The 11,784-nt window shown below is 44.4% G+C and overlaps 1 protein-coding gene across 4 annotated transcripts in view; it reads right to left on the reverse strand.

Annotated features, from left to right (window-relative positions):
• DNAJC7 (DnaJ heat shock protein family (Hsp40) member C7) overlaps window positions 1–10,752 on the reverse strand; it is a 30,164-nt gene extending 19,412 nt beyond the window's left edge. Inside the window, exons 1-2 of one of the 4 annotated variants that reach the window (XM_089901268.1) lie at window positions 10,066–10,752; window positions 2,216–2,254 (exon numbers count right to left, since the gene is read on the reverse strand). In XM_089901268.1, coding sequence (XP_089757394.1) covers window positions 2,216–2,254; window positions 10,066–10,142 — 116 coding nt within the window. In that variant the 5' untranslated portion in view covers window positions 10,143–10,752. The other 3 variants (XM_022558129.3, XM_089901269.1, XM_089901270.1) reach the window with 3 other exon arrangements.
• Window positions 10,753–11,784: the final 1,032 nt, after the last annotated feature.

Consider the following 11,784-nt stretch of genomic DNA (forward strand, 5'->3'; position numbering starts at 1 on the left):
GCTGTGCATGAGACAAACTGTACTTTCCAAAAGAAACAATGATATATAATTGCAAATTATATTCTTGACCAAAGAACTAGAATCAAATCAGACATGACCAACAATGTCTCAAAGAACAAACTTGTAACCTCTATCAGAGATACCCAAAATCACTCTAATGACCAACTTGAGTGACAAAGATAATTCTTTACCAAAATGATTACTGCAACATAGCTAAATATCTGGCATTTCTGTTATAAGGAAGAATCTTTGTTTCTTTTTCTGTCCTCCACGCATGCTAAAAGCCCAGTTCAAGGGCTGCCTGAAGTGGGGACAAAAAAACAGTTCTTAACCTTGGTGATGGTATAGGAGTTTACAGCTTGATTCCATGGACATCGGCAATGGGAAGATTTGTGATTTTATTTACTCACGTATTTTAAACTACAAACTGGCAAAACCACCCTCCTTCTATTGAGGCAATCTCCCTTTCCATTCTTCTCCATCACTGTCTTGGCAAGCCCTATTAACAAGAAAAGTCTGCTAGCAGAAAGGAGATGGAAAATGGGGGATTTCCCTAGTGGTCCAGTGGTTAGGACTCGGCGCTTTCACTGAGGGGGCCTGGGTTCGATCCCTGGTCGGGGAACTAAGATCCCACAAGCTGTGTGGCATGGCCAAAAAAAAGGGAGAAGCAAAGTGGAAATGACCTATAAATGATGACAGATTTGAACTGTGATGGATTTGAATAATTTTATTACACCAACTGTCACAATGATGTAAAGAGGCCATCTGCTATTAAAAGTTCTCAAGAAGGATCCCCCAACTGCAAGACTTATAAGACCAAGCACAATCTTTCCACATGCTGAACAACTCTAAATTAAGCCAGGCACTATAAGAACTATGAAGAACCCATCCTTTAAGAGCAGACATGCCAAAAGATTTGAAGAAGGGGCTTCCCCAACACTGGATGTCAGAAGTTGAATTAAACCACTATGAAGAAATGGAGTAGTAAATTCAAAAGCAACAGGCCCAAACTGTACCTGAAAAGATCTAGCCTTCTATTCAGTCAGCTAGTGGTAAGACCATACAAATCCTTGAGGAAAACCAAAGGCATCTGAGCACTTGGATAGACGTTGTATCAGCATATAAAGCTTGTGAGTCAAAGGGGGAACAATCTGTAGAAATACAGAGAGATGCCCTTTCTTTCCTGAAACACTCACTCCAGTGGAGGCCATGAGTTCAGCATCGGCTTTCCAGCAAAAATGTAAAGGATGACTTCTGTGGAAAATCAGTAATTATTACTGAGGCCAGGTACTTTCCATATATTATCTTATCAGGTGAGTTTCATTATTCCCATTTTTCAACAGAGGAAATTAAGGGTTAGAGATTAAAAACTGTCCAGAGGGTCAGGGTGTCAACCCAGACCTGCAGATCCCAGAGCTGTGCCCTATCTACTATGCTAAGCTCTCTCTCTCTAATACTCACCTCTACCTATTGCCTAAGACTTTAAAAATTAATCTGTACTGCTAAGAACAATGAATATGAATTTCTTTCAACTAAAACACAAAATAGCCCAGCGTATAAAATCCAACTCCAGAACTGCAACCTGGATTTAAACAAGCCAAATGACATCCCTAACAATCAGTCACAGACAGAGTAAGGCTCCTTTCCCTTTAAGATGCAAGACCTAGTGAACTGGACTTTGCCTCCCCCAAGAAATGCATTTCATTTTAGTAAATGGTGAGTAGATTCCATTCTAGAGCAAACAAAGCGAGTAATGTAGAGTCAGCCCACAGCAGAAAAGAACAAGAAGAATTGTGTTGTGACACGTTACCATGTTTTTAACCTCACACTGCACAGCATCAGGCCAGAATTAGCTATTCCCACACAACTGCCTCATGAAAAGGACTTATTTTCATAGAAACATGGTTGATTAACAGCTGCCTAAACAATGGGCACTTAGTGCTTTTAGACTGAATGCTTATTTTTTGCCTCCAGGTCCAACGCCCGAAGTGGAGTCCCTCCGTCATCTTGAACCTCCCCACCAAATACACGACAAGCTTTAACCAATGGGCCTGACCCTGCGAGACCAGCCGAGGAAAGAGTGGATCTTTGGAATCCAGCATGGCAGCAGCAAGAACTGAACAAGGCTGCATCAGGAACAATTCCAGGGTCAAATCCATTCAAGTCCTGCCTGGGAGTCTGAGAAAGGGCTGAAGCTTGTTCAAGTTGCCCTTACAGCAAAGGGACTGAAGGATGAGATGTCAAAGGCGTAGGACTGGAAAAGAAGGAGAAGAGCTGGTTAACACTGGAATTGAGGGCAATCTGGCGGTGGCATCTGTCACTCCACTCACTGCCAGTCAATTCATTTGAGAACCAAGTGAGGTTACAACATGTACCTAACTAAAACACATCAGTACTAAGAAAGGAAGAATCAGGATTAACTGAGTTCACCTGGATTAGGTAAAAAAGGAACAGATTCCAAAAGGGACTACATTAAACTACAGATTATTTTCTGTGGCCACAAAATAAAATTCAGACTAAACCCTGAAATATAACACCACATCAAAATATAGACTTGGCCATAACTGACCCGATGACCCTATTAACAGAGACTGTATCTCTAGTGCATTTTCAAATTTTCAAAACATTTCCAATGAGGGTCTTCACAACGGCCTTCTGAAGTGGTGATGGTGATAATATCACGTGTCCTCCAACAGACGAAGAGCTAGGGAGGCACCCAAGGTGGCTGCACAGGTTTCCTAAATCTTAGAGTCCCATGTTTTCCCCGCTAGATCCTGTGAGTGGCAAGGTTTTTGGATTAAAACTAATTTATCCAGTTCCCCACCCAATCCTTGGATCACCTCTAAGCAGAAAAAGCTTCACTTCTCTGATTCACCAAGAGATGCTGGGAATGACTACCTCTACCAGACCAGTCCTTTCACTTGAATAGCCAGCAACAAATTCCTGTGAAAACAGCTCATGAAAGGTTTTCCAAAAACTCTGCCCTCTTTGGATGTATGATGGGAGGGTGTCCCACAACGGGATCAGTGCCAGAGGGCCAGGCCGGCCTTCTCTCTGACAGACGTAGGTAAGGAGAATACATTCTACTCTTGCTCTGCTTTGCTATTTTAAAATGTATTTATTTTTCAGAAATAACCTCGTCAATCAGAAAACTGCAGTATGAAAACCTGCTCTTCTAACACTACATGTGCGTGAAAAATCTGTATATCCTCTGATCACACGGTTCCATTCTCTCTCCCAATTTAGCACTCATTCATCACAGATGCTAATTACTCCAACAAACACTGCCAAGGGAATCATTTGGTATCACACAGGTCTTAGCAGGGCTCAGCATCACGTGATCAAATCAGACAACTTGGGCTTATGATCACCAGCCAATTTTGCACATTTACAGATAAATTAAAAACAAATTAAAACACCACAGTTGAAATCGTAATGTGCCCCAAATTAGATGCTCTATAAAAACTTCCATTTTCTCTCTAAATACTTCCAAGTTGAACACTTAAGCAATATCTTTGCCTTAGGCCAACTAGTCTATCTTCTAGAAATTAAAGAGGTATTTAGAAACTTTACTCAACTCTCACTAATGCAGGATTCACTGGCAAGTATTTTTTTTTTAAAACGTCTCAACATCTCTGGGTTCTCTCTGGAATTACTTCACGTGTATATATGTACCATTTTTAGATTTATTCTACCCCACTGCATGAAAAATAAAGACTAACATGGCTTCACTATTCTACATTTGCAACTGAGGAAATACTGATTAGATTTTTGAATGACCAAGGGCAGGGGGGGAAGCGGGGGGTGAACCACAGTACTCTTATTTATTTCAAGTATTTGGCTAGAATAATGTATTTTTAATAAAGTTCCACTCTTCCAATAGCCATTAATAACAGTTTAAATCAAAACAGACGTGGCAGCTTGAATGAGATCTTTTTCTTTGCATTTTCTTGATGTAGTCTGCTACTCCAGAAGTGGAAGAGAAATCTACTAAAATTACAACTCAGGACAACGTGATTTCTTGTGAGAGCAGAGGAGCGTTTAGGGGCTCTGACCTGGAGACTATTTTACTGGCAGGAAGAACTTTAAAGAAAGATATCTTTCCTTTTTTTACCCTCAGGTCTTTAATAATAATACTTTATACTGCCAACCAGTCAAATATCCTTTATGCATTCCTATTATATTTACTACTTCCAAAATGTCACCCTTACTCTAGATTGTTGCACCCATTTCTTTTATTCAGTCAAATTTACTAGCTGCCCCTTGATGAAGGAATGCCCTCCACCCTTCAGAATTTATGGGATCTTGGCCAGTCTCAGAGTAGAAATTCCTTCCTCCTTCCCACAGTACAAGACCTCTTGTCCCCAAAGGCATGTCACAGGGCCTGTTTCATGTTGTACTCTCTCTGACCTTCATGAGAGAGTAAAGTAAAAGGAGCCCAGAAGCCTTTTACTCCATCTTACCAAATGCATATTATTCGATTTCTTTCTTTTTTATCCTCTAACAATTTAAGTTTCACATGGATAGGTGGAAGCCATATATGAGCGGGAACAATTCCACAGATAAGAGTGTTTGCTAAAACGCAAGGTGCTAGATGTTGAGAGCAAATAAAGGCTTCATAAAGGTCCAGAGAAAATAGAGGGTGGACTCTATCCAACTTCTACCTGTTGGTAAGGGTGGGCTACCCAGCTTCCTTTACCCAATTTCCTATAGAATAGGCAGCTTCTGCTTTCACTTAAAAGCCCAGTTAAAACACCCACCCTCCCCCCAAAAAGAGAAGGAGATGAAGATGAAAAAAATATACCACTTCAAACTGTCCTCCGTCTGGACACTCAGGGAATCTCAACAGGGGCAGAGCCAGAAGAGACCAAAAGGCACCAAGTGCAGTCACAGACACAGCCTACACAAGGCAGCAGCACTCTCTACTGCTCAAGTAGGGAAGGACACCAGGCAACACACTGGAGGTGGCTGTCTTATTCAGTGGAGAAAAAGAGCAAGCAAGCAAGCAATCCATCCAGACGGAAATTCCAGCATTGCAGGCAGAAGGATATTCACACTGAAATAGCAGCCTCAACTGTATTAAAAACTTCTGCTAGTTCCTTAAATGGGAGGTGCCAAAATCTGTGGCATCTACCTAACCTTCATTTACCCCTGGGGACAGGAGACACAACCAAGAAGATGCTTCTGAGAAATAAGCTTCTCAGAAGCTACTCTGAGGACACAAGCCACTGGCTTTTTGGCATTAGCCAGAGACTTGTTTTCATAATACCTCCCCAAACCCACCATTTTCTATCCCTTGGTTTCCCATTCTGTGACATCTCCCACTACCCTCACGGGGACACTAGCACTCATCAAAAATCTAGAACTGGGGAATTCCCTGGCGGTCGAGTCGTCAGGACTCTGTGCTTTCACACCCGAGGGCCCGGGTTTGATCCCTAGTCAGGGAACTAAGATCCCACAAGCCATGTGGTGCGGCCAAAAAAAAAAAAAAAAAACTAGAACTGAGGAACTATAATTAGGAAAAAGGTTGCTTTCTGAGTTTTTCTGGTTGTTTTTTTTTTTGGTGGGGGTGGAGAAAGAGGGAGGGAGATGGAGATGGGAACTAGAGTCAGAAGTCTACACTGTCAACTGTTATTTTGCTTCCCAAGTTTTTGTGGTTCTTTAGCTCATCAGGTGGTTGACTGTCTCAGAGCAAACTGGCCGAGGCAGAATTCTCAGGACAGAAACTCTAATAAGAGAGAGCCCTGCTTGCCTCACACACCCTCCCCAAAAGCCTAATATTAGAATCAGAAAAGACAGTTAACACTTTGCTTATCTGACAATCTGGCCACCCCACACAAAATCATAGGCCAACAGAGTATTAGGTCTCAGAATCAGACTCTGAAAGTCAAATATTCCTGATCATATTACCATTCTCAAAAGCCTCAATCACTCATACCCCTGCCATGGTGGGATAAACATAGAAACTGCTGTTTGGATCTGCATGGGAAAGAAAAAAACTGTTAATCCAATAAAATGAATAAACTACTGGAAAAACTTGCATGCTGAATCCTGTTCTTACTGCTGAAATCCAGACAATTTAAAAGAATACCTGGAACGACCTCTAAGTAACTTCCACATCACTCAGCACTGGAGAAAGGGGACCAAACATTAGTGGAGTAAGGGAGAAATGGGCTCTCAGAGAGACTTTGCAGACCACAAGGCACCTAGGCAGCCACTGACCATTGTTCTCCAATCTTTAAAGTCCTAGAGAAAGAAAGCAAAGGCAAGTGCCCAGTATGCAGCTTTTAAAAACTTAAAAAATACTAGCTTCAAAGACTAAACCAATTCCTGATTGGTTGGAATGTACAATAAGGCTGATCTTTAAGCCAATCAGAGTTCTGGTTGTTGGGAATGAACTAGACACTAGAGCAACTGCCACTCACTTGGCCCAACATTTTATTAAAATCGCTCAATTTACCTGGCTTCAGTTAATACATGAATCTGAATTAAACCAGCAAGGAACAGAGAGACCCTTTCTCTGTGCTCTACCTTTGCTCCAGTAAAGACTATTTAACAGTTTTGCCACTTGTTAATACCAGGGTTCAATTCAATCAATTATTTGCTGGTATTCAGGATTCTGTATTCCTAGCTTTATCCCTTCCTTAACCGTGACTTATTTGTCCCACTTCTTCATCTCTGACCCCACACTTAAAGCATACCAAAATGAAAGTGAAGGCTGAAAGCAGTGTTCCTCACTGATTTGGGCTCCAGGTCAAAAATAAATTCCCATTCAGTTTGCAGGCTTTGTCTAGCTGCCTGCCTTGGAACTTCAAGAGAAAGTTTAGGGGGACACAAACCTAAGAATTTGAAACAGAGTGGGGAAGAAGGGGGAAAAGTAACCCCACAAGCTCTGCAGTTAAGGCCACAAACTCCAAAACACCCCAAGAAGCTGCAGTTAATAGCAACTACAGCAGCCCCCGGGATATGGATTCAGGGTTCAGTGCTTCCCACCAACAATATTCATAGAAAAATAAAAGGCAAAATCCCAAAAGAGTTTACAATACCTAGGTACTAAGAAAGGGCCTACTAATAATTGTTCTTGCTCTCCTCCACCAGGAAAACAGACACTGAGAAGTTAAGATTATCAGCCCAAGGAATCAGGTAAGGATGCCCTTGGCTCCTAAGTCGATGTCTCCCATTGGTTCTTTTGGACCTCACTGCCCAGTCAGGCCAGATATATGCTGAGACACGGAAGTACTTCCTCTATTGATTAGCAACTTGAAATCCTTCGATTTTACCATAATAAAGACCACCTACGGAGACCAAACTACTCCCCAGTCCAGGAAATATGACCAGACAGCCTTCACTCAAGACAGGCGTTCATGTATTAGGTAAAACAATCAGCAACTTCCCAGGAAAATGTAAGTTTTTAAATTAGCTGAAATGTAAAACCTCTGAAATTTAGTCCTCTGGCTCCCCAAGCAGCTTTATCTATTCTGGTGGGCAAAGAGAAATAATAATCTTCATGTCCAGAACCCTGATCTATTTTGGAATGCCAAATAACACATCTTTTATTTTAGCTTCTCAGCTGCTATAAGGGAAAAAGAACTTTGTCCAGAGTGACAGGCAAAAAAACTGGAGTCCATTTCTTTTTCTGTAGAGACTCTAATGCTAAGGAAATAAAACATGTAGCCATTTAAAATGTTACAACCATGAGGTCCAACTTCTTGAAAGTTCCTCTCACTGTGCCCGCCCCCCCCCACTCCCCGTGGGACTGTGACAATTCAGCAGCAGCAGCAGCAGGATGCCCTTGGGCCACGATGCAAAGAAGGACTCCTTGCTGGACTTTACAAAAACAACCCGAGACCCATCAACTCCTGTGTCCCCAAGTGAACTAGGAGTAGGACTGTAACAAGAGACAGGAACTTGGCCTAATAACTAACCAAGTCAGATAGTAAAGGGCATTTGTTAAGAGATGTGCCTATCCCTGCCCTCTGCTGTGGCTACACAGGAGGATTCCAGGATATGTGAAAAATGTAAAACAATCTTCCTCCAAAACTTCTAAGTCACCACTCCATTTTCAGCCTTGGAAAGCGACACATAAACAAGGCTTTTTCTTACTAACAGAGCCCAGTATTTACCCTCCTAAGGATGCCTTATATGGCGGAAAGTCAAATGGTGATATTTTTATTTCACTGTATTTTCCTTTTGATTTTTTCACATAAGTGGTATACAATAAACATTTACATTTTATTATGTCTAAAAAAGATCTATGTATGTTTTACATATAAGTCTATTTCATAAGAATGCGTTTTTCAGTTATAGTTTTTTTCCCTTAGTGGCAGAGAAAACAATCGTGCATTTTACAACCAATGACATCTTAAAACTCCATGAAATAAGGCAGTTAACTTCAGTCAACACCCTCCCTTATTCTGTTTACTGCTACCAAATACCATACGTTTTTTTGTGTCTGATGTGGTCACATTACGGCATCACCTGTTTTATGTTTTTTTATGATAGAATATCATAAAAGGGCTGATTTTGTTTTAAGGAAAAAAATTTGCTTTACATAGGAACTTTGAAGGGAAACTCAAATTAAGGACAGTGCCTACGTCAGAGATTTATACTAAGTAGGCTGAGTTTATTTTAAATTACATATAGCCCAACTCCCTATTTATAGTACAAAGAACCACTGAACTTCCAAACACAAGTAAAGTAAATCCCTACAATTAATTTAAGTTCTGCCTGTATTGGTGGGAGTTTTGCGGCCTGTTTTGCAGTTCCTTAATGATGCTTAATTCTAAACACCTGGAAAGAACTGGTTTGTGAAACCCCAAAACCAGGAACAGACAGAGACTAGGCTCTGGTTTCCTGCCTTCTCTGATATCCCAGAGACCTACTACACTTTGTCAAGGCTCTCAGCTCCTGCTCGCAACAGATCAGGAACCTGGGACACTGGCCGTAGTAACTCCCCTTAAGCTTGATAACTATTCATTCTGCCTCCCTGAATACCTCTGATGTTTCAAACCTAGATAGTTAAAAAAGGTAAAAATTCTCGGAATCCTGATTTCAGATCTCATGAACTAATCACCACCTCGAATCCTCCAGACTGAAACCATAATGGGCTTGGTATAAAGACATGAAATATGTGGGAAGGAGACTGAGAGAATTGTAGTCAGTTAACCTGCGGTTGACGAGGACAGGGCTCCAAACTTCCAGAAGCTGTTCGTTAATTCTGCTCCAGAATTAGGACAAGTATGACTACCCACAACTGTGTTCCAACCCCACTTCCAATAACCTGCCTTAGCTGTAGCCAAAATCCAGAGCGTTCTCGAAAACCAGTCACTCTGCAGCTCCCTTGCCGAGTCCGGACTGGCAATCTCGAGCCACTGCGGCTGCCCAGCAGAGCCAACAGCGCCCAAGCAGCTGCCCTCCTTGCTGCTTAATTTAAGAAACAGCCCTGAAAGAATGAGGACCTTAGAAAGGGTGGAAGGAGAGGGTTTGACGTGTGGAGCACGAGACAAAACCCCTCACCCTTCTTTCTCTATCACCTTAGACTTCTGGGGTAACCGTGGGACCACCAGGTCAATAACGGAGACACACAATACCTCGGGCCCAGACTAGCGCTCGTTGGGGTATAATTACTGAGAAAAGGAAGTGAGGACAGCAAGAGCTTCGGAGACGCAAAGGGCTGAGACACAAGATACAGAAGTTAACAAGAGAAGGAAGGAGTCGGGGGCGATGTAAGAAGGCGTCATCACAGCCGCGCCGCCACCCGCCCCCCCCCGCAACAGACCTCCGAGACCCCCTTAGAGGCCCGGCCTCTACAATGAGGACAACCTTCCTCTCTGCTGGGCAACAACGCCATGCCTCAGCTCCTCAGCCAGGCGGAAGCAGGAGAGGAGGGCAAACCTCCAAGAGCGCCCCTTCAGGGGGTCCATCCTGACTCGATCTCAGATGGGGGAGGGGGGATTCTCGGAGGGCGGGGCATTGCCTCTGTAGGGCCTGCACCACGGCAAGGACGGGGTTACCGGAGCCATGGAGCTGAAGATCGCCCCTTCCCCTACCCTGCCACCCGCTTACCTCTTGGCTTCCTCGTCGTCTAGCAGCTCTGGCTCGGTCGCCGCCATTACCACATCGCACTCCGCGGCAGCCGCCATCTTACCGCCGGGACCAGAGAGCCGGGTGGGAGGTCGGCGGTGAAGAGCACTTCCGGTCGGAGCATCGAGCAGCTCGGCGGCGCTGCGCCCAGAGGGGCTACCTCGGGCCCGTCTACCAGCGAGAGGCTCTGATTGGGGCCAGAGCGGCCTCCCGCCCCCGGAGGTCCAGGGTGGTCTCCTCGCCGGAGCGGGGGCCCAAGGACGGTTTCTGTGCGTAGGGGGCGCCACTTTACCCGTGGGTCGGAAGGGGGAATACAGGAGGGTGTCGGCTCTCTAGGCTTTGGCTTTCCTCAGTATTCTGGGAGCCTCGTTGCCATAACAACTTCCAATCCTAGAGAGTCTCCTGTGAGGCTCAGGGAGTCTGAGTTGGGTAGGGACGCGGTGACCCTGGACCCTGGAGAGAAAGTGCCCCCCACTACCACCTTCCCGACCTTGGAGTATGTCCACAGCTTCCTCCCGCGAAAGGCAAGAAGAGACACTCTGAATCCAGTTTCCCCAGCGTTCATCGGCCCCTGGAAGCCCTGACCAACCAAGCCAGGGGAACGCAGGGCGTCTTCACACCGCGCCTTTCATCCCCTGCGGATCTCCAAGCACGAACTCGTTCATCACCCTAATGACGCTGACCTTTTTATGAGGCTGCTTTCATGCCAGCCGCCTGGGAATGCCATCTCAGCATTAAGCCTAGGGAGGGTGGCGCAGGGCCCCAGATCCTGCCCTGGAGTTTATAAGGTAGCTCGCGGGGTGAGGTCCCTGCTCTACAGTGTCTTCAGTGCTCCCAACCCTCATATAAACTCTGTGCTCAGCACGCTTGTCTTGCCGATTGCAGTCTGGATTGGGAACTCAGAGAGGGCAAGGACACAGCCCTTCGTAGTACTTCCCTTCACCCAAACCAATAATTTTTGTGGACCTGAGTTAAACAGGGGTTTCCTGAGGTTAAACTGGGGGAGTTTGAGGTTAAAATTTTAAAGTTAAAGGGTACTAAAATAAGAATGGGTCAAGAGAATTTTAAAAGGATTTACCCCGCCCCCCAGACCCCTGACGCCCTTGCTTGCTTCTCCAGTAAAACAGTCTGTGCCATTGTCCATAGGACGCTTGCATGGTTCTTCCTATCACAGTGCTGAGGGAGCTGAGATCACACCCAACACTGGGGAGCGGAAGATGGGAGAGGCTCAGGGGTTTGGAAGAGAGAAGTCATTCAGCCAGCCAGTCATTCAACAGCCCTCTCCAAAGTACCTACTTTGTGCTGGGATGGGAAAGCGCAGACTCAGACCATCTAACCTGCTTGCCAATGGCTCACGGTCTACAGTCTAATGCAGGAGGCCCATCTGTCTTTAACCATCTTCCTCCTTTGTGTTCTCGGCATCTAAAACTCCCAAGTTACCACCAAGTCTTGTTGATTCTCTTACCAAATGTCTCCCAAATCTATCTCCTTTCCATCCCAATTCAGATTCTCATCATTTTTTGGAAAACTTGGAATACTACCATAGTCTAACTAACCCCAAGTCTCACCTCTCTCCAACCTTCACTCTTTTACCAGAGTGATCCACTTAAAAGCAAAAACTGATCATGTCACTTCGCTGGCATAAGTCGTATCAATGGCTTTCCACTGCTGTTAGGATACAGTTTGAACTCTTTGGCCAGC

This window comes from Delphinapterus leucas, chromosome 19 (assembly GCF_059928025.1).
Source record: "Delphinapterus leucas isolate spDelLeu-1000000601 "Yukka" chromosome 19, BTC_Dleu_Yukka2, whole genome shotgun sequence".
NCBI lineage: Eukaryota > Metazoa > Chordata > Mammalia > Artiodactyla > Monodontidae > Delphinapterus > Delphinapterus leucas.